At 48.7% G+C, this 27,284-nt stretch overlaps 4 protein-coding genes across 9 annotated transcripts in view; 1 reads left to right on the top strand and 3 right to left on the bottom strand.

The window, feature by feature from the left end:
* The window catches only part of chico (insulin receptor substrate 1 chico), a 46,586-nt gene extending 41,183 nt beyond the window's left edge, over positions 1 to 5,403 (top strand). For all 6 annotated transcript variants that reach the window (XM_065443952.2, XM_065443951.2, XM_065443949.2 and 3 more), the window contains one exon: positions 882 to 5,403. In XM_065443952.2, coding sequence (XP_065300024.1) covers positions 882 to 2,255 — 1,374 coding nt within the window. In that variant the 3' untranslated portion in view covers positions 2,256 to 5,403. The remainder of the gene's footprint in view (positions 1 to 881) is intronic.
* Positions 5,404 to 9,539: 4,136 nt separating this feature from the next.
* Positions 9,540 to 9,923, bottom strand: LOC135911599 (transmembrane protein 60). The gene has a single exon (XM_065443917.1). It carries the CDS (start codon positions 9,921 to 9,923, stop codon positions 9,540 to 9,542), a length of 384 nt encoding a protein of 127 aa, XP_065299989.1.
* A 1,867-nt stretch (positions 9,924 to 11,790) lies between these two features.
* LOC135911619 (adult-specific rigid cuticular protein 15.5-like) lies at positions 11,791 to 21,298 on the bottom strand. The gene is made up of 4 exons (XM_065443947.2): positions 21,142 to 21,298; positions 18,116 to 18,184; positions 16,193 to 16,488; positions 11,791 to 13,427 (listed from the first exon to the last, which is right to left on the bottom strand). The coding sequence occupies exons 1-4, from the start codon at positions 21,148 to 21,150 to the stop codon at positions 13,295 to 13,297; spliced, it is 507 nt and encodes a 168-aa protein (XP_065300019.1). The 5' UTR covers positions 21,151 to 21,298; the 3' UTR covers positions 11,791 to 13,294.
* A 1,792-nt stretch (positions 21,299 to 23,090) lies between these two features.
* On the bottom strand, positions 23,091 to 26,472 carry LOC135911589 (uncharacterized). Its single transcript, XM_065443909.1, has 3 exons — positions 26,040 to 26,472; positions 24,407 to 24,697; positions 23,091 to 23,925 (listed from the first exon to the last, which is right to left on the bottom strand). Exons 1-3 carry the CDS (start codon positions 26,046 to 26,048, stop codon positions 23,389 to 23,391), a joined length of 837 nt encoding a protein of 278 aa, XP_065299981.1. The 5' UTR covers positions 26,049 to 26,472; the 3' UTR covers positions 23,091 to 23,388.
* Between the last annotated feature and the right edge of the window lie 812 nt (positions 26,473 to 27,284).

The following is a 27,284-nucleotide window of genomic DNA, read 5'->3' as shown; positions in this document are numbered from 1 at the left end:
TTTTAGCGACTTCAAATCGTGCGCTTTCCTGGTTAGTGTTTTCTCATGTGTGTGTGTGTTTGATTTTTTCCCCCCAAACCGTATAACTGAGGTTCTATTGTATTAACCGAAGAATGTGTGTCATGACTGACAGGAGCCATGTCAACAGACAAGTGGGGTAAACCTAGGTGCTTCAGAACGAAGCAGGCACAGCTCACGTGACATCATGGCTGCTTTTCTGCCGTGAAGCTCTAGTACCATAAGATGTGCAGTGCTGACACATTTCCTTGATGTTGGGAGTACTCTACCACGTGCTTCTAACAAATAAAAGGATCACATTTAGCAAGTACGTATGAAGGTTGGAAAACACTTGTAAGATATCTGAACTTAGTAGTACTGAAACCTCAGAGCACAGAAATCTCAAACCTGGCATTACGGACATTATTGCAACATCATGATAAAGAGGAACATTCGCTGTCTAGCTATAAGGCTTGGCATGATAGCTTGTTCATAAAGAAGTAAACAAGATTGTCATGCACATTTCTTTAGGCTTCTTCTGTACATGACAGCTGCTGTGATCCCAGGAACGTAGCAAGCCAGTGTACCCTGGCATAGCGTGTCCACTTCATGGGTACTAAAGACAAGACTGGTTAGTAGAAACAGGTACATATCTTAGTAAATGATCTACGGCTCTAGCCAGTATTTTTTCTCAGGTATAGAGGGCTTGGACTTTTAATTTTAACATAATGATAATGTTGAAAAGTCACGTCTATACTCCATTGAAGAAATAGTGTTAGATGCTCATTCGCATTTTTGATGCCCATTCAGCACTACTCTGTGTGGATGAACAGCCATTTTGCGTGCTTATGTAATTTACTCTCCTGCTACCCTTCTTCTGGCAGGTCAAGAAGACCTCCTTCGCAGGCCACCTAGAGCAATCTCGTGTCCGCGCGTATTCAGTGGGAAGCCAGGTAGCTCCAACTGCAATGCGGCGTCGCATGAAGAAAGACACCGACACCGACGTGAATGCCATGCAGCGATTGGAGGGTCAGAAGTCGTCCAGTGTGCCCACTCTGCAAGAGGACGCCTCCCACCAGGCACCGCGGGCACTCAACTACAACGAGGACCTCATGGAGATCAACTACGACCGCAGTGACCTCGGTCAGGGCAGTAGCACCATCTCCATGACGGAAAAGAGCAGCGCCCTGCCTCCCACCAGCACAAAACAGTCCGAAGGGTCCGAGGCCGTCAGAAAGCTAAGCACTGCTAGCACTCCAAGCACCACCAATACGTTTGACGACTACATGCTGATGACTGGCTCAGAGTCCAGTGCCGGTGTGGGCAGTAGCGGCTACCAGCACCCACTCACTAGTCCCACCAGTTCGGACCAACCAGAGAGGAAGGTGAGCATCTCTTCTAGCAGCAGGCAGCGGAAAGAAGACCTGGGTAAAGAAAACCATCCTGGTGGTCGGAGCAGCAGCTACACTGGTATTGTACGAAGGAGCTCTACCACACAGCAGGCCCTCAGGGAGGACAATGCCGTGCCTGTGACCAGTCTGCCACCATCAAATGGTGTGAACCAGTCTAAGACTGATAACGACTACGTGGCTACAGAGATGACCAAGAAGGGTGTGGCATTTCTCAGCACATCAAACGGCACGGTTTCCAAGGGAAAGTCTGGTTTGTCTTACCACGTGGGAGTGCCTACGGTGACGACCGCGTCGCTGCGTCCTGCTTCACCCGAGAGCCAGCAGCTGGGAGAATACGTCAACCTGGACCTGAGCAAGACCATGAAGTGGACACAGCCCGTGAAAATGCCATTGTCCAGCGGGGACACAACGCCGACGACATCCAGTGCCAACGGATCCTCTTCGTGGAGCAGCGGCCCAAAGCTGCCAGCCGAGAGCTCCGGCAGCTTTGCCAGGGCAGCGCCACTTGCTGTTGCAGAGTCATCGTACGTGCAGCTACGAGGTCTCGCAGACCCATCTGTCAGTGCGGCACCCCAGCAGGTGCCGCCCGAGGCCAACTACGAGAATATTTCTCTTAAAGGAGGCGCCGCCGAGGCGCCCGCTGAACGAGTGCTCAATTACGCGTCGCTGGATCTTGCGCCACCCAGCGGTGAAGATGGAGCGCCGGGTGCCGTACAGCGCTCTCCACGTGCCACTGCCAGCACCCCCGTGGACCCGGACGCCGAGGAAGGGCCCACTTTTTCCTATGCGGAAATAGACTTCACCAAATCTGAGGGACTGCGCAATGTTTCTGGTTATCGTTCATGAAGGCCACCTTTTGTAGTCAGTCTTACCCTGTCCTGCTATGTTTCTTTATTTTTTTTCCCTCTCATTTTTTTTCTTGGACTCACTAGTCAAGTACTGGAGCTTCTAGGTTATGTTCAGGGCAGCCCGTCACTTGAGGTTTAGGTGGTACAGAAAGGGAACTCTGCAGTGACAGCGAGTGGGACTGGTCCACTTCCTCGGCGGGGAGGTGACTTGTGTGCATTGCATGCATGCCTGCCTGCTCATAACATGCTGCTATACTGTAAACAGTGCGTGGTTGACTCTTACGTTTGTTCAGAGTGTAATGTAAATTGAGAATGTGTGCAAGTGTGTGTGTGCGTGTGTTGCTCTTGGTCGTTGCTCTTGGTCGCAGTAGTGTAGACTCCCCATTTTCATTTTGACCCAAGTAGCTATGTGCGTGTACAGGAGTGCATTTTGTGAATTATTCCGGGTAGCAAGCACCAAATCTGCGGCACGCTATGACGTGTATAGAGATGCTGCTCGAATATCACTGACTACAGGCGTTATTGGTTCTGTATGTATGTACTGTGTGTATATGTGCATATCCACCTTAGGTGTCCGAGCTTTAAAAATAATGTGGGTGTGTTCTATATATATATGGGTATGTACATTTGTTCTTTTTTTTTTTCTGATCTATACCTGTTGTATATGAAGTGGCATTCATTGCATGGGAGAGTGAAATAGGAAGACCAGGCCTTGAGAAGTGGCCAGAGATGTCAGGCTTGAGCTTTTGGTGGTGTGGCCCCCTTTCTTTTCCCTCCTTTATTACATTCTTTTGTTTTCCTTTCTAAACTCTAAAACAATAATCAAAAGATGTGTCTTGATTACACTGTTAAAATTGATACTTAGGGGAAGTAAAAAAGGCCAGAATATTTGAACACCTTGTTGGAGAGGTGCAAAGCACGTGTTTTTGCACATTTTTAAACTGTCTTTTTGTTAGGAGCTGTGATCCCTTGCTTTCTCACTGAACAGTGCAAGTAGGAAATTGGCGAAAGTGTCAAAATCATCACTTAATGGGGAAGGCGTGGCATCACCAAGTAGCCGCATCCATAATCTTAAGTGCTCTTGTTGGCGTGAGGGACGGAAATTTTATGGCAGCCATTTTTCTGTCCAGTGCCTAATTGATGCACTTGTCACATTACATTGACATTTAACATTTAGAGGTCTTGTCATCGAGAGAAAAAGATAAAAAGCCACAGGTGTTCTCTTTTGGGAAAAGCGCCGTTTCAAACAGCTTTGAAAGTGCCTGCAACTTTTGATGTGGCATTCCCTTTTCCCGGTTTATGCTGGCGACCGGTTAAAAATGCTTAAGTTAGTTTCGCTTCCTTGCACCTGTCACCTTCACTTGGATCTAGAGGTGTTCACTGTTTGCTCATAATTATCCCCCCCCCCCCCCCCACATGCTGTCGGTACCCGTGCTCTCTTTGTCTGGATGAATCTTGTGGCCACATCTGACATATTCACTTTCGCTATGTTGGAATGTTTGCTCCCTTGTTTTAATATGTTTTTGTTTGTTTGTTTCCCTCATGTAATGCAGACTAGGATTTGCAGGAAGGTTTAGTCAATGGTCACAAGAGGGCGCCAGGAGGTGATGTCCCTTGCCACAGCGTACAGGACAGGCACCACGTGCAACTCCGCACCTCTCCTTGACGCTTATTAGCTTTGTTTCTTTCGCATCCTTAAAGGATTGCCATGAGCTCCCTGGCGGAGCAGCGTCCTTTTCTTGTTTTCTCTTCCTGTGGCTGCGTTTTGCGTTGGGTTTAATGTAAGGATTGTGAATTCAATTTTCATAATTCACTTCTCACCCTCATTGTTGTATCCAATTTTCAGAATTCGGTTCTTCTCACCCACATTGTTGCTTGCTGTTGCAGGTGTTGTTAAATGTATTCTGGTGCTTACACACTTACACGGACACACTGAGAAAATAAAAAAAAAAGTATGGCTGCGGTGCTTCTTCGAAGACACAACTCTATTTTGTTGCCCGGACTTCTCAGCGACAGTCAGTCGCCTAAGGTTAAAAAAAAAAAGACAAAACCCTGCCTTGGAGCTAAAAGTGGACTTCAAGCTACCAAGCTACCTAGCCTGAAAGTTTCAAAGATGTACATAACTGTGACGTGGGCCGTGTGTCTCCCTTGTCAGTGCACCAGTGACTGGCGTGTTGTAAAAGGAAAGCGTTGTGAATGCTTGCAAGTTTCTGTGGAAGAGTCGTCAGTCAAGAGGTGTCCCTTCATCCGTCAAGACCTAGGCAGGCCTCGAGCTGCCACTCTCGTGTCAACGGCGATGGCATGTGCACGGCCGTTCGAGAGGCGTCTTTCAACCACTCATTTATGCTTGCTAAATCAGAAATCTTAAAAGTGTTGGTTTTTGTCAAGCCATTGTGTGGTAATTTATATGCGAATGCCACTGCATTGAAAGATATCCTGTGTTGTAGTTGAGCATTGTGTACCAAGCATCTGGCATTGGCAATTCATTCGACACGTCAAGAAAAAAAATTCAAGTCTACTGACACTGTGGTGTCGGGCTGTCTGCCACATGCGCCAAAATGTTGCGTATAAGAGTTGGCTTGTGGATTGTAGCAAAGCCATTCGAACTGGCATAGGAATGCACTCCTAAAGAAAGGGTGTGCTAGCGACGCTCGCAGCGAAGTGGCAAGCTGGAATGTGACCAATTGTGACTGCTTCACCAGAGGCTTTTATTGTTATGTTGTTTGTTTTTCTTGCACGCAAAATTCTTCACAATTTCCCCAATGTCCGTGCCTTTCAAGCATGTTTCGGCTTGCCAAATAGCCTGCGGCGTCATTAGCACTGCCATCTCGTCACGAATTGACCCCGGCGCCTTGTTTGGCGAGTGTCGAAGGTAATGCCTACGTGTGTTGCAGAGGTATCAGGGAGTTGACCTCTGATGGATACTTTATTTATGTACAAATGAATGGCCTTTAGCATTTACAATGTGAACAAACCAAACCCCCACCCCACCCCCAGGCATCGGTGCATTGCAGCTTGTGGCACATCGTAGCCTACGATTTGAAGGTGTGTGTGTGTGTGTGCTTGACATCTATGCGATTGTTGTCATTGGACGGGAGCTGCTCCTTTCTGTTGCTCTAGCCAAATAAAAGCTCTTTGAATGTGCAGCACAAGGATGCCTGGTCATTATCACTATGTTGCCCTCGTGCCATATAGTTCTCAACAAGAATCACTAAAGGGAACTGGGGCACTAGTGTCTAGAGGATCCAAGTACGGCAACTCGGCCAGAGTGGAAATGGTCAGTTCATAGCTTTGCCGAAACTTCGTCCTGGCTTCAAATGCCTCTGCAAGCTGTTCATTTCAAACAAAAAAAATGTTGCATTATAGATGCAACTGTTTGCAATGATTAACCATGTGCATGTTTATAAAGCTATGGTTGGAAATTTAGAAAGACTAAGTGTGATAAATGTCATGGGAGGTTAGAAGCGACACGTGAGAAGATTAGACGTCTGCTAAACTTTTGTTGAAGACTCGACCTATCAGTCTTGGTGCTTGCTAGGGTATGTTATTTCTGGTAGGAAGCGCCTGCAAACTTGGGGAACGGGAAAGTTTAATAGACTGACACATACACTGGAAGAAAGCTAACACTTTTTAGCTGATTTCTTGCAACTAAGCAGCTGCCGAGTTGGACGGGTGCTTCAAGCTCTTCTAAATTGCTATTCAAAGTGGACTTTCTCATTGTAATAAATTCAATTGCCTTCTAGCATAATAGTTAGTGTCCAGCTAAGCAAAGCTAACCCTTTCATTAAAGCCAAATGGCTGAAACTTTCTTTCTGCCAGGCATTCCTAGAACCTAAGGCTTTAAACGAGCCATGATGGCTGCAGTGTGAACCAACTAGCAAAACAACAAATGGCTTGGACCTTCATTTGGCTTCGTCTAGCTTCACAATGAAAATGATAGTTTAAAGAAGCCTGTCGTTGGTGTCAGTGGACACGCACATGGCATCGCTTAGCAACACTGAAAAGAAAATACCTAAATCGGCAACCCCAATGCAGACCTCACTACCTTGATGGTTCTCCTTACCCCAGTTTTCAGGAAATTCAAGAAGCAAATTTATTTTTAAGAAGTTTCAAGGGCCCTTGAATATCCATTCTTAAATATAAGGATTTCATGGAGGCATACAAACCCTGATGCTAGAAAAAAAGGAATTCATGTTCTATTGCGAAAATTTGTCCACAAATGTGCTCAGTGTTGACCTCTTGCTAAATTAAGGGCATTGAAAAACAATACTGAAAAACAAACCAAGCTGTAGAATACAGTATGAAGGTATGTATGTAACCACATCGTAATTACTATCTCCGTTTCCTGAAACCATACAACACTGAGAAGCCTACCCGCTACTCTTCTTTACAACCTCTTGTTGCACAATGGATAATTGTGGCTTGTTTGAACGGCTTCCGCACTGCCATCACAGAACAAAACCTGTACATCAAGTTAGCATCTTCTCAAAATTTCTTGTTGAGGAGTTAAACGTTGCAGTACCTGCACTCCGAAGACGAGAGACGGGAAAGTGATGTACTTGTTGGAAAGTCTGTGGGCATTTCGAGTGCGGTGCTTCTGAATAATGATGTGGGTAATGTTTTGCATTAGAAATGTCAAAGTGGTAGAGGCTGAGGAGGGATGGGAGAGCTGCGAAAAGCACAGATGTATGTAGTACAACTAACAGCAGTCTGCTCTGGACCACCATCAGTTGCACTTTGCTCCTCAAAGAGAAAGATGTACAATGTGCGTCGAGTGAGCTCCTGAAGAACACTTTGTAATGTGGTGATCGCAGTTTCAGTCGTGGGTCTGCGACCTCAAAGAGGTGCGACATGAAGCTTAACACGTTTCCCTCGCATCTACCGCCTCTGAATTTATGTTTCGTTTGCTTCAGCTCAAATTGTGCATCAAGCAATACTACTATATTTACTCCATTCTCGAGCGCCCTCACTTGTAACACGCACCTGATTTTTCATAGCCAGAAATGGAAATTGCAGTGCCCTTGATTGCAACAAGTGTCCCGGTTTTCATAATCCAAGACAGTGCCATAAACTTGATTTTCCCCTCATCATATTTTCATGGTAAGAGAGAAAATAGAAATTTGTTCTCACTTAGGAAATGAAAATTCACAACCCTGACATCACTGGAGGTGCAATTTGAACATCAGGTATAGGTGGTGTCCAGTGATGACATGGTTGGGGGCGCTCGCAGGAGCTTCCAGATCCCATAGTGTGGCAAAGCACAAGCTTAGAGATTGAAAGGTGGGATTTGAATACCACATGTTGCAGTTTTCTATTGAATTCAAACATTCATGTCATACTTTAGTGGGTATTTTAACAAAGTACGCATTAGCATCGAGCAATTATCGCACTTCTTCCATATTCATGAAACAAGGCCTTGGCACCACAAACTGCTGTTTAGAAAATGTGTAGGAACTGTCATGGTGGCTCAGGGGCTGTGGTACTCACCTACCGGGCATGAGGTTGTGGTTTTGTTTTCTGGTTTTGGCGGATGCACTCCAACGGGCGCAACATGCAAACAACACTCCTGTGCCATGCTTTCGGTGCACGTTAGGTGGCAAAATTAGTCCAGAGAGTTCTCCACTAGGGCATCCGTCACAGCCCACTGCGCAGCATCGGGACGTTAAACCCCACAATTTAATCTAAATAGAAAATGTCAAGGGCGCACTAAACAACCCTTTAAGCTTCGTTAACACATTCTCTAGGTGCAGTATAGAGCCGCAAATATCAGAACCAAGTTATGACATCTACTCTGGTCCACAGGACACACAAGCGAATCTTGAAGTTATTGCCCCCCTCTTCAACTCCTAAATATATGTGCAACTCCTTGCTACATTTGCGTCTGCTAATTGATGCTGGGCTGCAGATGCCCACTTACATCTGCCATAGGCAGAGCAGAATAAACAGCTTGGAAAGTGATACAAGATGGAGATATTGCAATGTGCTCAGTGGCTGCACGAGGAGGCAAATCAGTCGTGAAGCAGACCCTTGAACGCCACTAAGTTGGCCTAGCTGGTATGTGCACTTGCAGTAGTCCCAAAGTTTGGGAGGGTGACTGTGCCCCATGGTGGGATATGAAGAGTTGAAGGGTAACTGGAGTTGTAGACGTCACATTTGTTGTCACTCTGCTATATTTGACGTTACCAAGTTACTTCAGGAACATATTTCTTGCAAGGCACACCATTCACTCCAAGGTTATACGCGGGCTTTACAAATGGGAGTTTCAGGGCCCCTTCAACCTCCCCCAAGCTACCCTGTCCATCAATTTCAAGGAAGCTTCAACAAAATTGGAGTATTGGTATATGCTTCTAGATTGAGCCCCATGTTCTGGCACTGAATTATTCAAAATGCTAAAAGAGCTATGCACTACAGCATTCCTGGAGTAGTAACAGCTCTGTCCCACAACATGAACAGATTTTAGCCTGCATTTTAGAATCACAGGTGCTTCTGTGCAAAATGAAGGCACAGCTGTAACGTAGATGAGCTTCACGTCGGACAGGAGATTCTGATGAAAATTATTCACGAGGAAAACAGTAAAGTTGCATAGGTATTTGTGAATACATTTAACATAATAAATATACAACACTGTAATGATGAATGGCGTCAAAATTTTTGCACAAGTTTCACATAATGTTCTTCCGCGAGCATAAAATGTGACCAGTCAGTGAAAGGCAGGTATTCATTTTAAAGATGACTAGAATACTTTACAACAACCCAGGCACGTCCACAGGTTACAGGCAGACCCGGAAATGAGGAAAAACGAATCCGCCTGCCCGGTTGAAATCGCCGACAACCTCACAGCGCTGCACCCACCTACCAAGGAACACAGCTGCGATCAACGCAAGTTCCGAAGACTCCTGACATGCCGGTTATCTCACGGAAACAACCATCCCTGTCAAACCGGTGTGATGCACTCGAGCACTGGCGCGCACTAGGCGCATACGTTCCGTTTGGGACCAGCAGCCGATGTTCACAACGTTCACAATGTTCGCGCGTAAATATTTTTTCACCCGGCAGGCCGATTCCCACCATCAGAGAGCTTGTAGCGGAGAGATCTGTCATGCCGTCACTCAGTCCATCATCCGAACACACAACTTCGGCCGTCACCACAGCGTCGCCAATCTTTCGGCCGCCAGCCGATGTTCGACCGATGCGATCCGACAAAACCGCAGATGAGGTGAGCCTATAATCCAGACGTTCTGAAGCTAAGCAGTTCGACGGCACCGTCTCCCCAGAGAGTGGGTCAGCTCTGAGACACCAGATGCACGAGCACATTGCACGAGACGCCGAGCAGGAGAATCCACAGCGGCAGCGCCACGAACACCCACGGGAAGCTCGAAGTGTACTGTAGTCGCGTGCAGAGGCATATCTGGAAGGCAGATTTCAGGAGCAGGCAGCACAGGGCCCACAACCTCCGGCGTATCTCGCGCGAGTTCTCGTGTCGCCGCTTGCACGACTTCATGAGGCGTATGGTTAGGTAAAGGAAAAGCTTGATGTCAAACGCCCACATGGGGACGAACACGATGAACCAATTCCAGTCGGTCTTCTCGTCCAACCTCAGCGCGAGCAGGACGAGAAATACGGTGAACAGGAACCACGCAAGTAGAACCTTGTGAAGCACTGCCATTTTCGATCAAAGCCTTCGCTTATCGGCCTTTAACTGAAAGCACTGAAAGCTCTCGGCAACAGAAAGCGACCGACGACGTCGACAGTAGCGCCAGCACAATGCAGCAAAATGCCAAAGAAAAATGGGAGGAAAAAGAAAAGCAAGAAAGAGGTGACGGCAAGGGCTGAATGCGTTTACTATTCGTATTAAAAAATGTTTTCTTCAAGTCACTTAAATAAAAGCAGAAGTTTGGCGCAACTCAGCAGATTCAACTCGTTTTCTAAACAAACTGGCAGTGCATGCCGGGCCGGGCGCGTCGCTGGGCGCGTTGTTCAAAGCATGGAATTTCGTTCGAAGTTCAACCACGGAACTCAACAGCGCGGCGCAACGTGCAGTAAACGGTATGCCAGCGTTTTATTTTGGTTCAGAATTACCTCATTTATTAACAGCGCGGAGATATGTGCCAGAGTTCAATGGGAAAGTCGTCCAAGAAAATGGCGGCCGCGGAACGGCCCGGGCGAGAGTGATAAGTAAGGTATTCTGCCCGCATGGTGAACGTGGGCCTCCTTGTCCCGTGATAGTGGGAAGAGAAAAAAAAGGTTTCACCCCCGTAACATTCGTGATAACGTAACAACTATATTCCAATTCTTTTCGTTTTTGGCTCTTCATCAGTGGTGTAGCTGTCACTATGCTAACGTTATCACCGTCAGTCATGCATCGGCTGTGAGCGGCTGGTGATAAAGGAATAGGATCTTGCTAAAGCAATACTTTTACAGTTAACAGGCTCTGCGTTTTTATTCTGTCATATTCAGAAGAGGGATGCGCGCCTATCGGTGCTTTGTTCGCTCTCAAATTTCGCATCAAGATCACGGTTTATTTTTTTTATCCGCATCATTCAGAAACCACTTGGAACCTTTGTTTACCTGATTCCTCCTGAAAATAAAAGGGAAAAAATAACTATCGCTGTATACGCACCTACCTCGCCATTGAAGAAGTGAGCTGCTGATTTAACGAGGATTGGTTTGCCGTTGTCGTCAAGTCTAGGTAAACCAATCAAACAAAGATTGATGTTTATTGAAAAGTCTGGATAAAAGGAAAACATTGTTTCGATATTTTTGCGAAAACAAAGTAGCACTATAAGAGCGAAACGTGTTTTCAGGTTGTTCGAATGAAAAGTATGTTTGTAAATGCCCGGCAATACATTTGCCCGCACAACGCACGTGATTAACTGTTTATTGCATAGATCCCACACAATCTGGGATCTGAATAAACAGGTTCTAGACTCCATATATATCGCGGCGATCAGCCTGTATGTCTGCATGCTCTGACAATCTGCGCAGTTACATATCCAAATCTGCTCTTCCTTGATTAAAGCAGTGCATTCGAGATGTTATCAGTTCTCTTGTAATCTGATATCTTAATTTCAAACAGTGCCAGAGACTTCCGCACTCAAGTTAATCGGAACACGCCTCCGATCAGAAAGATTCTATCCCGGGCGAAGATTTTACGGCAATGATATCTGACCTTGGACAAGAGGTATTCGCATTGTTTCACTTCTGCTTTTTGCATAAAGGTGATTATGTGCATCTTAACAGGCGAGCAGACAAACATATGCACAGAAAGGAAATTAACTGCGGGCGAATGCGTAGAGAAAAAAAATAAATAAAAGGTAACGAAGAACTGCGAGTTGTTGCGCTTAAGAAACCAATGTTAATGGGTGTCACGTGATATCGGAAGAGAACGCACGCTCCGTTCGGCGATTGTTCTCGCCGCCGTTCAACTCGCAGTCGTTTATCAAGTTTCCAGTCGTATAGATATCTCCAAGTCTCGCGGACCCGCAGCGCAATTTCTCAGTGCACGTGTTGTCACGATGTAGTCTACACGCACATTCACATGCTCTTTATTTATTTATTTTTCTCAGGCAAACGCGTACACAAACAAAGAGTAAGAACAACAAATCGTTGATTCGAGCAGCATCCTTTGTCAGTGCGTTGCAAGGAGGCCATTTCGTATGTCCAGGATATGCGTGCTATCCGCACCGGCGCAGGCGTATATGTGCCTCAGTTAGGGCGCACGTAACGGGTATAGTGTGATACTATAGTCTAGTATTGATACTATAGTGTAATCTCTAGAGCAGGCGTATAGTGTAATATAGTATTGATACTATAGTGCAATCAGAGCGCGCGTGACTGTTATTTAAATAACCGACTGACTGTATTCCGCTTACGTGGTGGCCTAAACACGTTGGCGGCGATGTGTTAATCACAAAGGCATATTTTATCTTTGTCTTGTTTTTTTTCTCAAAGAGAAAATTTGTGCTACTCAAAACATTCATTCATTCATTCATTCATTCATTCATTCATTCATTCATTCATTCATTCATTCATTCATTCATTTCCAATGCGGGACTGGGAAGGCTAAGTTTGGACACTGCGAAAGTTAAATTCCACCATGATGCTGTCGAATTTCGCCATGTTGCCGTTTTGAGCTAATCGGGGGAGGGGGGGGGGAGGCCGCGTTACAGCCCTCTCAACCAATCAGAGCTGACAAGACGGCAAATCCAACAATGGGGCAACATTTGACAATCTAGGATAGAACCGCGGGCGTGGAATTTCTAGCGCGGTGTGGTTGACCACAGCGCCAAAACACATCGTTGCCAAGCGCTAGTATAGCTGTCCCCGCTATGCTAAAAGCTTGCTATAATTGAAAAAACGTTAACCCAACAAGGTCGGCATTCTTTCTTTCATCACTATTATGGAAAATGTTAGCTCGTGAAAAAAAAGAAAGATAAAGATATAAATAAAAAACATAAGCCCCGCATTCAATAATCTCATGGATAGGAACATATAGGCCGAATGCAATATAAGAACCCGTATGTTGACATATATAATATGGTGCCATGCCCCCATATGATGGTATGAACGTATGCGGATATCCCATACAAAGAACCCGCATGTTCCCACATATGATATGGAGCATGTCCCCATCCTCATATATGGAAACATACGGTTCTTTCTTTTAATTTGGGGGGAGGGGGGCGGGAGCATGTCCCCATCTTAATGTATGGAAACACACGGTTCTTTTTTTTTGGGGGGGGGGGGGAACTCATTACATTCACATGGGAAAATTGGATATCGGGGCTCATGGGCTCTTCCTACATAGCGTAGCTTACAACAAGGTCGTTGCACTGTATAGCCTCACGTTCAAAGTTTGAGCAAATGATCAGGTGTGTCTCTGGACGGCTTTTATTGAAGGCCTCTCGCACCATTCGCGTCACGACTGCGCATGCGTCCCACCGCGGGCGTTGCATGCCGGCCAGCCTCTTGTCTTCACAACGCACTTCGCTCGAGTTCTCGATTCGTGGCCATGCAACCGGCAGCCCGTCTCGGCCATCACGCCTTGGAGAAGGGATACTTGAAGGGCTGCTGCTGCACCTGTCCGGCGGGATAGAAGGCGGCCTGGGCTCCGGAAGCACCCGCTGGTCGCGTTACTATGCCTCCGCCGTGGACCTTGGGGGCGGTGGACCTGCGGCAGGGGCCAGGATTAAACGCAGGAAATAGCCCAGCTCTAGAAACGTTGCGCAGAGTGGTGAGATGCCCCTGTTGGCTTGTATCTGCTCGGCACTTCATCCCTATTGACACGTCTTTAGGTACTCTAGGTAACATAGGTACTACTCTACGTGAGCATTTCATTGACACACACTGTGTTCAGCAATCTGCTGTGAGGGGGCGAGGCATTTGCACTTAGGGCTCTAACCTCTAACTTCACGTTCCCGTACGCACCGACCGATTATCGGCGTGCATTAGTGAAATTGATCACGATATCCCAGAAGTATAGTCATCCAACAGGGGTACGTCTGCCAAGTGTGTAACACAGCTTAGACTCTGCAACACGAACACACTGTAACCATATCTATTTATTCTATCCAATGTAGCTCCCCACTAAGCTTGAACTTGTTCTTTACGATATATATGCGGAGCTGCCGCAGAAATAACGTTGCACTGCAAATGAACAGTGATGCCGAACCGAAAGAGAATTGGCCCAGTCAAGGGAGGAGGCCGATGTGCTTCAGATCTCACGGTATCGCTTAACAGTTCTTTGTACCCTTTGTGGCACCCCGCACTCACCGCGGCATTTGGCTCGACGGGCCTTTATTTATGTTTTTTTTTTTCGTGGACCGCGCGGTGCTAAACGATCGTGTGAACGTATAGCCTATTCGCAAAGAGAACCCACCTCAGCCACTATAGAGTTGCAGCTGAATGCCCGTGAGACGGTATACCCGCAAAGTTCGTGACGTGAACTCACGCGCTGTGTTGCATGCGGGAGACGCCGCCGTGGCGTTATCTCAGGATCCGAAAAACAATGGCCCGCCCTAACCCACTGAAGCGGATAGTAACGCGCATGAAACCGCTACCGCAGCGCCAACGGTTGCCTTGTGTTACATCTAGCTATAGATAAATAGACGCTGAAGAGGACTGTTAGTGCAATGGCGAAGAGTTGTTGAGCGGGGAGAGGGGGGGGGGGGGTAGAATACAACGCTCCAATGCGAAGAACGGACGGTGGCGCCACCTTGAAGCTGCTGCTGCATTAGTTGCTTGCGACGTCATGGATTTGGAAAGCCTTCGTTCTCGACTGACTAACATTTTTGGCTATAAACAAGGATTACATTGCATAAAGAAACGAAGGATTCAACGTATAGCGAGTTTCGAGAACTTTCGTCCCACAGAAAAAGGCCCATATACGCGGAGACAGCTTGAAATCCGTGACGTAACACTGACATACCTGTGCTGCTTGCGCGCCAGATTAAAGATTAAAAAAAAAAGGGGGGGGGGGGGTCTAACCTTCACTTTCTCCGCGAACAATCAACCCTGTTCCGCTAAATAAATTAATACAGTACCTCACGATTATAATCTGATGCAATTTTTATATTTGGTGTCCCTTTAATAGTCATAACGGGGAAACGAATTCCTCGCCTCACTTTTCTTGCTGCCCAGCGTCTACAGTTTTCCCGAACGCCCAACCCTACGTTTCCCAAGCTTCGCCTCCTAGCACGCCAATCGCGACCGATGTAGCCTATGACGAATACGTTGGCGACGCGAGTGTTGGCACCGTCGAAATGTCGACGGCGCCATTGGAAGACGTTGTCGAAGTTTCGGCACCGGACTGAGGCGTTCCATGTCTATGCATGTCATTACACATACCCCGTCAGGAATGGCTCCAGGATTTTTCTGTGGAAGAGCGTGGAGGGGGCAGCAGATTGTTAATGGGTAAGCATTCTAGGGCTACATCCCTCGGAGATCCGTCCGTTCGTCTGTTTGTCAGTCTGTAACACCTGACACGATGCGCTCATACATGGGGTCCTATGGGGGTGTGTATATATGTGTGTACATATGTGTGTATATCGCACAACCAGATGCGTTTGGATATTCAGAGACGTATATGTGCAAGATGAGCGACTGGAATGAATGCTTACGCACTATCTGGCAAGTCCCACAAACGAGTTACGCACACCACCTCTTGGCACTCCATGTTAATGAAAGGGGCGCGACTGGAAGGGCTGGATAAAATATAGGGGAACCCCCCCATTCCGCACCCCCCCTCCCCCCCCCCCCCCCCTCTTTAGAGCCGGCCTTGTATGCCGCACACACTTGTGTTGTTTTGGGATGTTGCGTCCCGTCATTCGATCCAGGTACAATTGTAGTCACTGCAATTAACTGTAATTCTAAACGCACAATGTTCTTCCTGTTTGCAGCAAACAAAAACAGATTCCGCAGTGTCAGTTTTACTTATATGCTTATAGCGATGGAGGGGGGGGGGGGGGGGCGCACGCCGCATGCGCATGCCTGTCCACGGCGCTCTCGACCAATTTCTTTCTAACCCAGCAGTCACCACCAGACTCACATCTGTGTAGTCCAGAAGTCCAGAACTGCCCTCTCGACCAATCACATAAAGTATATAATTTGGCCTGTGCAGTTTTCCTTTCGTTCCTTTCTTTTGGGTCGCTGCTTTATTTTTGTACGTTTCGGACAAGTCTCTGTTCACGGACTTCCCGGATTCGCGTGGAGGCCGAATCCACGAACTTCCCCGCATATTGAGCCAGTCTAGCAAATTTGAGAAAGAAAAAAAAAAAATAAGAGATAGATAGATAGACAGACAGATAGATAGATAGATAGATAGATAGATAGATAGATAGATAGATAGATAGATAGATAGATAGATAGATAGAGAGAGAGAGAGAGAGAGAGAGAGAGAGAGAGAGAGAGAGAGAGAGAGAGGCACCCATCGCTCACCTCCAGACAACGTCGGCCGGCGCCTCGTCGGCGGTGCCGTGCTCGTTGGTGTCGACGGTGGCGCGGAAGCCGTTTTCGTCGGCCACGTAGCTGACGCGGCGTCTCGAGCCCTCGGCCGTGGTCAGGGTGTAGAAGCCGGTGACGCGGCCCTGCGCGTCGCCGGACTCGCTGCGCGAGCTCGAGCCGTCGGCGCCCGGCGCGTCGTACGCGAAGCTGTACGGCGACCAGCCCGGGGGAACCGGCCCGGCGCCGGTCACCACGGGCACGAGAACGGGCTTGGGCAACGCCTGCGGAAGCTGGGCAAAGAGAAAAAAAGAATGATGCGCGAACTTTAGTGATACAAATTTAATAACATTTCTTTTTTCAACGCGGTGGACATCAGAAGGCGCTTACAGACACCCCCTCCCCCTCTTTTGTTTGTTTTCTCGACACGCGTAGACGCAAACACGAGACAGAGGAGCACAAATAGCGTCATTATGCGGGCGTAAGCACCGGCAGAGTAGTCCAGTACCCGGGACGGTCATCCGTCACGCAGGAGGAGTGGAGCGTACACAAGTACTGTCGCGCACAAATACACACGTAGCATCCATATTTGCACATAAACCTGACCGCAAGGGAAAATACGGACGCGTTGGAAAAAAAAAAAAAGTCGCGGCGTTAATACGTTGAAAAAGAAAATCTAGATACCTTGACTCGGTTACTGCGCGCATGAATGAACTTTCCCTCCTTTTAGCTTTTCTTTCTTTCAATCCCTCATCCCAATTTCCTCGTGCAGCTAGGGTAGCCAACCGGGCGTCCGTCTGGTTAACCTCCTTACCTCTCTTCTTTTCTCTCTCTCTCTCTCTTGGCCAGGTTAAAGAATTTCGATGAACGTTGAAACACGGGCACATATGCATGCACAGTTGTCCATTCGAAATACTTGTCGCTTATACCGGGGGACTTAGGTTTGGTTTGATAGGTTAGGTTTGACTTAGGATTGCCGTGCCGCAGACACCGCCCGTATGCACCCTTAATATCGTTCCACATATGGGTTCCACTAAGTGGAACATCTTACAATAAGCCGTTATATGTTACGAGGAACTGCGATTATTACAGAGATATCACTATGTCTAGCTCGTATCTGCTTAGAGCAGTATTAGAAAAAAAAATCGGGTGTAGATCTCATCTGCGATGACTATCCAAGCATGCGAATATAGTCGAGACGTGTCATATGTGAGGCGTTTGCTGCATCCGGGCTCCTCTCGTGCCTTCTGGACACGCTGCGCCTTCTGGCGGTGCCGCCGTGAAGTCCGCGCATACTCAGTGGCTCACACTGCCCAGGTTGGCATCAAAGAGGTTCGCGGAAGAGCGGGACATATAGCCAGCGGCACATGGAACGCGTAAACAACCCACATTTTAGACTTCGCCACCTTTGGGATCGGTCCACATTTTTCACACTGCGCCATATCTTCGGGATCGGCGCTCACTTTTGTTGGGAAAGCTATAGATAAATTAATAACCGAAAAAAACCTGGTCTGACAACGCCAAAAAAATTTATTCACGTAAAAAAAAAGAAGCAGCCCGTAACAGCCATGACTCGCGTGGATAGAGATCAAACGAAAAAAAAAAGAAATGTGTAGCGTGCTATCATGCAGCTTTAATGGACAGGAACATACAAACAGTACAAAGAAAGACACCACAAGCACTGGCATTTTCTTAAAATCTGATAATTATGCAGTGTTAATGAAAAAAAAGCGTAATAAACATGATAATTATGCACGGCCAATTGATACAGATGCGTTTTACTATAATGTCAGAGAAAAAGTACACGAAACCCGCAAACAATGAAGTAACGGAAAGCATATGTGATTAATATCTTGCTCTTAATTTGTGGTTAGTAATAATATGCCGTAACCACATGCGTCGGCGTACGGTAATACTCACGAATCGCTGCGGGAACTGCGGGAACTGGCAGCTGGCCCACTGGACAAGGCACAACGCGATGACGGCCGTCTACAAGAAACAAATATGGACAACGTTTCAAGCGCCACTGCAATCAGTACTCGCCATGCTATCGCCCTTCCGGACACACTCTGGGTGAATCTTTGAACTGTCGTCATAGCACCTGTCGTGTGTCTGTGAGAGTGATTTTACTGGAAGAAACCAGTACCTGTTGCAATAAGAGAACGTATTCCGCGACGATCACTTTCGGCGATATTGCCTCGGCCGTTAGGCGCGCGCTGATTGGCTGGCTGAGCAAAACCGGACGAGCTGATTGGCTGGTCGAGCACTATGTCACGCGAGGGCGATATAGTATTGTCAAAAGTGATCGTCGCCAAATACGACCCATGATCTGAACCCCATGACACTGAAACCTCCTATCAGCAAGCACCTGGGCAATAATGTAGATTCCCGCAAAAGTGTCCACGATATACATTAATCCCCGAGCACATGTTGTGCCCAAGTTCTGTTTGGGTGTTTCGACCTTGACTATTGCATACCTTGCAAAGGTGTCCACGCAACACGAATCCCCAAATATTAAGAACTGTGTTCTTGCGTGCGAGCTCGATGTAGCGGTTTCGACTATACCCACGCGTCTCTCGCATTCCAGTTCAGCTGGCAAAAACAAAAATAAAAAATAAACCGTTCGTGTATCGTATAAATTGTGTGCGCGTTGTAGAACTTCACGTGGTCAAAATGGATCCAGAGCGTACGGCGTCTTTCAAAGCCCTCGTTTCTCTCGGACGTTCAACGAAACCGCAATCATCATCATCATCATCATTATCATCATCGTCATCATCATCATCATTAGCGATTGCGGTCTGGTTTTCGTCTACAGCGGTGGACAGCTGTCTTTGAAGTACGCGTGGTACCGATCCCGTCCGCGTTTCGTTCGTGCCTCGCCTGCTTTACTGAAGGCAAGGAAGAGGTGCTGTATACAGCACTGGATGCGCAGTCACAGACTATTAACACGATGAAATAGCAATACATTAGATTGGTTAAGCTGGACTGGTAAATTATACACTTAAGGAAACACCCCCCCCCCAAAAAAAAAAAAAAAATCCATCTTTCCGTGAGCGGAGGCTCTGCAAGACAGAACAGACGAAAAAAAAATATACATGTGGCGACTCCACGTTCAAGTTGCGGTACTACCGGCCCGTGAGGTCATGAACAATGACAGAGCGTACTCAAGACTAGTTGCATCGTTTCTCGATAAACAAGAATGACAGCCCGTTCTAAAGTAGCCAATGCGCTCAGCATGCTTAGCAATTTTTCATAACCATTTTTTTGTGTGTGTGTCTGTCTTGGACGAAAAACGGTTCGAATACACGAAACTACGTGTCCATTCGATTCACCCTGCACTTCGTGAGCCAGTTTCCGCCAGTTCGATCAGTACCAGTTCTTGCTCGTGCAGAACCGGAACTGCACGTGTTGTACGAACGTTGCGCTACACCTCTCTGACGAGTGTGGGGAATGCTGTAAACTGGCGCTGTACGAAGGGCCTGCACAGAGTGAAACGAATAGCGAAGTGCAGCAGCTCGTTCAGGAAGTGCAGGCGAATCGAATGGACCTTACACTGAACTTCGTGAGGTCCCGTTGACGTACCGGTGACGAAGTTGCGGCGCGGTATTCGAGTAGGGGAAATCTTGGTCTTCACTTTCTCTTCCAGTGATTAATATTTTTGCGGCTAAATATACGCAATAGGATATTAAAAGAATTCTTCACCAGACTGGCGTGACACAGTGTTGCCCTTCGGTGTCTGTTTAAGCTGCCTGATCCGTACAGTTGCAGACGTTGAGCAGATCTGTCCCAATTTTGCTTCGTCATTTGACGCTTGGAGTGAGCAGAGCGACTTCGCGCAAAATTCGTGCTTATTGAATTTTCAGTTCAGTGTGTTTCCGCCCGTTATCGAACGTATCGAACACACGAAATTTTTACAACTGTCCGTTCCTTGCAAACTTGTAAAAAAAAAAATTGCTTTCCATACTTTCCTTTCCTTGCTTTAATTGATTTCAACATTGGTTTGACGTTCACTTCAAGTAAACAAAGCAAACACAAATAAACGAACAAGATAATTCGCGCACCAATTCCTATCTTGTCAATGAAATGGTTAAGTTACGAGGCTACTGGTGCAACTGGGGATCCAGAAGGAAGCCCTGGGGACCCAAGCCCAGGACAATAAGGACTAATTCCCGCATTTTAGCGCGGGATAACTGGCTGGGTTAAGACAAAAGAAGCGACACGTTAGAAGACAAATAGTCATTAATCCGCGCAAGCTACTGTAACCAGCTGCATGTGAAAGTATTTAGCATACTTATTCAGATATTTTGACACACCCTTAACGCTGAACCTAACCGAAAGAAGCGTTATCACTAATCAACTGGGTGCTGAATTCACAAAACTTTTCGTCCGTATGTGTCGTCCTTTGCTACTAGGCCGGCCGCTTTTGCTAGTTGGCTGGAAAATTCTCTTACGAAAAATTATATCAGAAAATCTTTTTTTATGAATACGCCCCATGACGTCTTGCTATGAAGGTACGTGTTCTTCATGGACTTTCTACTCTGCCAAAATCACCTGGGCACATGAACTAATACACATATGCCTTCTAAAACTGGTACAGCGCAACATAGAAAGGAAGAAACAAGCCGAGCCGGCTTGTTTCTGTGTTGCGCTGTACCAGTTTTAGAATGCAATACCAACTCTCCCAATCCTCAACCCTATAGTGAACGTATATGCCCGTTGTTTTCGTTATCGCGCAGCACTTTCGGTGAGCACACCACTTCGTCTTCACAGACCACCACCATGACTCGACGGCTTACGCTCCCTCAAAACCGGATGAATACAGTGAAATAAAACGAAGCGACAGCAGGGTGGGACGTCTCACAATCGAAACCGACGACGACACCGACGATATCCGAGGTCCTTAAAGTTGGCATCGACGACACCTTTTCCGCCGCCGCGGAACTCACCTTTATCATGATTCGCTTGTTCCCTTTACGCCAAGCACGCGTAAGACGGGTATGCACCAAACCGCTACGTGCCGATACAAAGCTGCGTACTGCGGAACGTGGATCCCTGTGCTGGACTTATATAGGAGGTGCATCGCCGGTCCTGGTGAGGGGGCCGACTCCGGAAAGGCAGCGCGTACGACGCTCCGACGCGATGAGGGAATGCTAGGGCGGAAGACATGGCGGCGCCTGCTTTGGCGGTTCTCTCCGAAACAACGGAGAACACCGTGAAAAAAATAATAATAAAGGAGACGCCTCGCAGCGTGGTCTCGGTTCTAGTGGGAGAGACGCCACTCCTACGCCCTTTGGCCGCCGATGTCACGACGCCCGGATCGAAAAAAGAAGCAGCAGAAGAGGAGGAAGGAAAGAATAAAGACAAACCATTGCACCGACGCACACACACACACACGCACAACATGCGCGTACAGGCCTGCGTACGCACACACAGACACGAACACACACGAGCGCGCGCCAAGAAGCGCGATGCGCTTCTCGCACGCGGTTGAGATGCGCGGGTTGCTTACAACCAAACAAACAACACGCAATTCTGGCGGCAGCGAAAGACACACATTGTTCACGGCCCGCTACTCAGACACGGAGGAGTTTCCAGCGGGCGTACGCGGATAGGGTGTGTGCGCGTGCGTGCGTCTGTGCCATGCCTGTATGTGGTTCGCGCGTTCGTGAGCAAGCTACCTTCGCTTTCATCCCTTTTGTATATAGCCCATCCTCGAGGTATCGCCCGGGTCTGCGGCAATGACGCTGTACACACATTCTTGCCCAGAGTGACGAGCTGTCCGCGGGACAGGAGCAACAGCAGCAGCAAGCAGCGTCTTCGCAGTATACCTGACCGAGTTCGCGCCACGATGACGCAGCGTCCTTGAGATTCCCGCGTAGGGTTGTGCTCGCTCGAACAGTCTTGGCTTGTGATGTGAGACAATCCATCTTGTCTTACTCCCCGCATTCAGAAGTGCATCTTAATTTGAAGCCTATACATGCTTGACTTATTCTAAATGACACCTGTCGTGGACGAGCCGAATGAAACGCAATGAGCGTCTTGGGCACGTTCGTGCCAGGCGTCATTTGAATCAAGTCGAGCGTGGGCATCAAGTTAAGATGTATCTGTGAATACGGGGTTTTAGAGCGGCGTTGCGAAGCCGCGGAAAGCTGATCGTGCATGCTTGTTCCCGGCGCCTGGAATGGCAGGTTCCGAAACCGTATTAGCCACGGCTGTACGGCGTAGGCGGGGAACCGGCGTAGGCTCGCTACTTTCGTCTTGCTCATTCACCGTACATTTTGTAAAGAGCAGCCCACTCTTCCGAGCACGTGCTTGCGCTGAAGAGCTGACGGTTTACGGTATAACAACGTCTGCAGCTGTCGGAGTCTGAACGTTCAGGATTCGATACTTGGCTGGACCAGCACCCAGTTGAAGAATTTTCTTTGCTCCACTCTGCAGCGAATTTCGCCATAGCAGAAACTCGTACGCGAAGTTATCGAAAAGGGAAGTATACTCGTGCGATGGACAAAGCCGACACCTGGCGGCATACGCTCGCGCTTCAACTTCCTGCGGATGCCTGCTCGAACTCCCTCGCAAGAGTAATTTTCGAACGCTTTTGTATTCTCCTGCTCACGCGGTAATCTTTGCCACTATGGTGTCGACGAATACTGCTGGGGACCATGCACCTTTGGCGAAATAGGCCAGTCCGTGGGAGCATGGCTGAAGCTCGGTTTACGCTTCTTGTAAGTTTTTCACTCCTATTACTCAGTGGTAGGCACCGATAATTTTGTAAGAGGCATAATTCAGTTTGGGACGATATATACCGCATTCGATCCCTGTCATCGCCAATACACCAAAAGTCGCAGGTGTGTATCATGCGAGCGATCTGCGCTCGGCGAAGGCGCCAAAACGAAAGGCAAGCAGTTTTCGTTTTCAACACTGGAAGTTCGTTTATTTCCCAAAGACAGTGAAAAGGGGAGGACCACACCGCGTTTGTCCCTACACCTCGAGCTGCAGCACCCCAGAAGCGGATGTCTTCGGAAGTCCAGGCAGCGGTTTCAACGAACACACGACAGAGCACCAACACCTGTACAGGAAACGGAGGTGGGGGGGGGGGGAGAGGACTCGTCCAAAAGGGGGGCGCACTCTCGTGCTAGTGCTTCGAGTCCCGCACAAAGGACGACGAAGACGTGTAGACGGGCCTTCTTTCATCGTCACTGCCAGCCGTGGCCGTGCTTTCCGTGCCCTCCGACGCCGCGGAAGACCCCGGCTCCGCCGTAGAGTCCTCCTCCGACACCGTAGCCGCCGCCGAGGCCGCCGTAGCCGCCGTAGCCGCCGCCGTAACCGCCGTATCCGCCTCCGTACACTCCACCGTAGCCGGCTCCGTACACTCCGCCGTAGCCGGCTCCTCCGTATCCGCGGGCCCTGTAGCCGCCTCCGGCTCCTCCGACGGGGCCGTACTTGGACGCCAGCACGGAGGCGTGCGGCTGGGAAGACAGGAGGGCCACGTCGGCGGGGCTCTCGTTCTGGGTGCCGGGCTCGTTGGTGTCCACGCTGGCGCGGAAGCCGGCGGCGTCGGCAGCGTACTTGACCGTCCTCTGGCCGCCTTCGGCCGTGCTGATGGTGTAGACGCCCTGGACGGTGCCACTGCCGTCGGCGACCTCCTGGCGGGAGCTAGTACCATCGGGGCCCTGGGCTACGTAGCCGAAGTTGTACGGCTTGGGCGTCTCGTCCGCGTACGACCTGTAGCCCTGCGGAGGCGATGAAGAAAGAAAGAAACTCTGGTTAGAAATACACCCGGTGTAACTCCGTGTAAGAAGACTAACCAGTGGCTTTGAAATGATGTATATAGTTGTTCTTTTTTTCCTTCCTGGACGCTTACTGTGCGTGCGAGTCATGCATATGGCCATCTATGGTTATAGGACAAATAATCAGCGCTAGACTTTCTAACGTGACTCTAATCACAACGGCCTTTTTTGTTTCCTCTACTTTGCTTTCTTTTGCTATGGCGGACTGCAGAGACAAAGCGATATACTCTGCTCTTGGCGACCCCTGTACATTTAGTCTCTCTTTTTCTTCTTTCTTTTTTTTGCCATCTTCTTTCCGCCTCTCTATCGAACGTCATCTCTCTTTCTGCACTGTGGCGCCGAAGAGGACACGCGTTTACAGATTGCCCATCACACCCCATGTGGGCATGTTCTGGCGTCACTTTTCCTTCTGAAGTCCACTTACTCCGCCTCCGTAGTATCCACGGCCGCCGCCTCCGTAGTAGCCGCCTCCGAGTCCCCCGACGCCTACGAGTCCACCTCCGACGAGGCCACCGTAGCCGCCCCTGTAGCCACCACCATGGCCGCCGTATCCGCCTCCGTACGCTCCACCGTAGGCGCCAGCTCCGAGTCCAACGCCGAGTCCAGCGCCGCCGAGTCCAGCGCCACCGAGACCACCCAACCCGACGCCACCGAAACCACCGCGAATGGTGCCGGCGTGGGCCAGGGCGACGAAGCAGAGGGCGGAGATCGCTACCTGCGATTCGTGGGTAACCCTTGCTCACTGACAAATCATTTTTAATGTACCGGATGACTAGGTTGGCAGTTGGAGTAAATAATAATTGATTGCTTGGTTCCTATTGATGACATTCGATATGTTGATAGTGGAACTGTTTGAACGTTCACTGTTTCAATTATAGATAGGATAGTTGAGCTCTTCAATCTCTGGAGTAAAAGTGAGATAGTCCTGCTTGCGTCACCAAACATTTTACTGACTATTGCTGAGTGTGTAATTAATGTTAACGCACAGTACATCGATCCTGTTAAAGCTGCTTTTGTTTTTCAATTCTTAGGAATAATTCCTGGTATCTGCTCATGGCACCTAGCCATCCGGCGCTAATGTGTAGTCTGGGAAGCCTGCATCGATTGATTGATTGAAAACATCGTTATTTACAGGATATTCGTAGAACTCGTGGGTGGGCCGCCTATTCCGGTAGCCCACTGGTTACTGCTACTGCGCAAACTGGCACACCGTTTCTTGAGGTATCACTCAACTGTTGGGCTCGCTAACTCGCTACTCATTCGTGCCACGACTGTGGGTGGAGGTGTGTAAAAAAATGCTTCAAGTTACCAATTGAGTTACACAGCATACATCGCACAGCTAACTGCTATACGTTACATACATATCCCAGAGAAGCTCCACTAACGTTGCGACAGCCACGAGGCTTTGAACTTTTGCAGCAGTGCTGCTTTTCCTAACCTCCCCGAAACTAACGCTCTGACTAGCTCTGCAGTATAGTGCAGAGCTCCTATACTTCCAGTTACCGCATGTGCTTATCAGCGGACATGGCTTCCTTTTAATCTTTGCTGACCATCATTAAAGTTGGGAATGTCGCCGCCTTGGGTTCTACTAAAACATTGTCCCTGCTTATAAAAAGTTCGAGCGCGCGTTACACTGCAGCTATAAGACAATTGGCGTCTATCCGTGGCCCAGCTAGCTTCTTCGTGCTTGAGGTGGAGCGAATACACAAGGCCTTTCGTTCGCAAGTGCTATTGCCAATGCAATTGCCAATGCAATTGCCGATGCAAGTGCTATTTGCCAATGGTCAGCCAGATTCGCCAACGTGCATCATCAGCATTGGCTGGAATGTTACCTTACCAACAAGCCTAGCGTTAAAAGCTTTTCGTGAAGACACGGGACGTGCTTCGTACTACACTGCACAAATGGTTGCCGCACAAATAAGATCTCGCGATAGAGTTTTCGCGATAACGCTGCTCGCATAAAAAGGCGTGCCCGACTCGAGGAGGCGCACGATAGTCCTGGTATTTCGTCGCGTCTCCAAAGTACGGGCCGCCCCATGCGAGGCCGAACGACTCACCTTCCACATGGCTTCGAGATGCTGCTGCTTCTACTGCTGCTGGGAGCTTCGGTGCTACTGCGGCTGCTGCTGCTGCTGCTGGGATGAGATCGCTTGTGTCCAGACCGACGGCCGGCGGCTCTTTTATACGGTCCGCGCCGGTGAGACCACACGCCGCTTGGCCGGGATGCATGCAAAAGCGGCGAGACGGTCCAGATGCACTGTGATCACTCCCTTTCTGCTTGCCTTTTTAATTCCTTTCATTTCCGGCCTGCCTCCGCCCCGTCGCCGCAATGCCGCCCCGCTGTCACTTGTCCCGCGTAATGGGACCAGGCTTGGGCAAGGGCGAGCCTGTCAGGAGAGACGCCGCTCACGCTGTCCTGGAATCATATCGTTCATCGAACACGCTCGCCGGTCATCGATACTTTCAACGCCGCTTTCGAAGAACGCGAAATGGGGACTGCGCGCGCCGACCTAAAGCGGACAGAGGCGTCTCGGTGCTCGCTGGCGAAGGTGGTGGGACCTGTGGTTCTCCTCTTCGCCTACGGCGAAGTCCTTGTCGCCCGAGGAGCTTTGCAGGCAGAAGCCAATGATACCATGTGGTGTTAGTGGACTGCAGCGACGCGCTGTTGCAGCATCTCGAGTGTGGACTTCTCCATGGGCATCTTTAGCAGACCAGCGCGCTGGCGCTTTCGAGGTTTGCTCTACGCCTATTCTTACCCAAGACCATGGTGCTCGGGATTTAGCAGCGACCATCGAAGTGCAGGAGTCGTACGCTTACTCCGGACAGCTTCTGGTAACGGGCAAGTTATTCAGCCCACGACGGCTGCGACATCTGTGGATGCGTAATGTGCCGTGATAAGCAGATTGTGGCACCGGTCGCTTAAAAAATTGGTGCTTTTCTCGCATATACAGACACTTACAAAAAATAAAGAAGGGAATTATTTTCTGTTTCTTTCTGACTGGGCTAAGCTTCGCGTCAGTAAATGTTCCTTATCTATCCGGGGATTTTAGTAACGGTTTCCAGTTTCCCGTAACTGGTCTCCGATTGCGCTCTTGTTTTGAGCAGGGAAATGCCATGACTACGACGAGCTTTACACTCATGCCCGACAAACTGCCCTTCTGATTGCACGCGTTGTAACTGTTTGTGCGTGATTGTGTTCCGACAGCGCCAGCGCAAAGGCACCGCTAGGGAAGATGTTACGGAGACCATGGTTATAGTGCAGTTGAACAACAGCCCGTAAGCCTTCAAAACGGAACACGTTA

This window comes from Dermacentor albipictus, chromosome 5 (genome assembly GCF_038994185.2).
Source record: "Dermacentor albipictus isolate Rhodes 1998 colony chromosome 5, USDA_Dalb.pri_finalv2, whole genome shotgun sequence".
NCBI lineage: Eukaryota > Metazoa > Arthropoda > Arachnida > Ixodida > Ixodidae > Dermacentor > Dermacentor albipictus.
Note: the sequence above shows the minus strand (reverse complement) of the source record. Positions and strands in the feature narration are given on the sequence as shown.

Bases quoted from the DNA above. Each gene is read 5' to 3' on its own strand.
- LOC135911599 (XM_065443917.1), bottom strand. From the start codon at position 9,923: ATGGCAGTGCTTCACAAGGTTCTACTTGCGTGGTTCCTGTTCACCGTA.
- LOC135911619 (XM_065443947.2), bottom strand. The intron at 16,489-18,115 runs GTGAGTATTACC...CTCTTTGCCCAG, and splicing joins CGCAGTTCCCGCAGCGATTC to CTTCCGCAGGCGTTGCCCAA. The intron at 13,428-16,192 runs GTGAGCGATGGG...CCCCTGCCGCAG, and splicing joins CCGGCCGACGTTGTCTGGAG to GTCCACCGCCCCCAAGGTCC.
- LOC135911589 (XM_065443909.1), bottom strand. The intron at 23,926-24,406 runs GTAAGTGGACTT...TCGCCTCCGCAG, and splicing joins GTGGATACTACGGAGGCGGA to GGCTACAGGTCGTACGCGGA.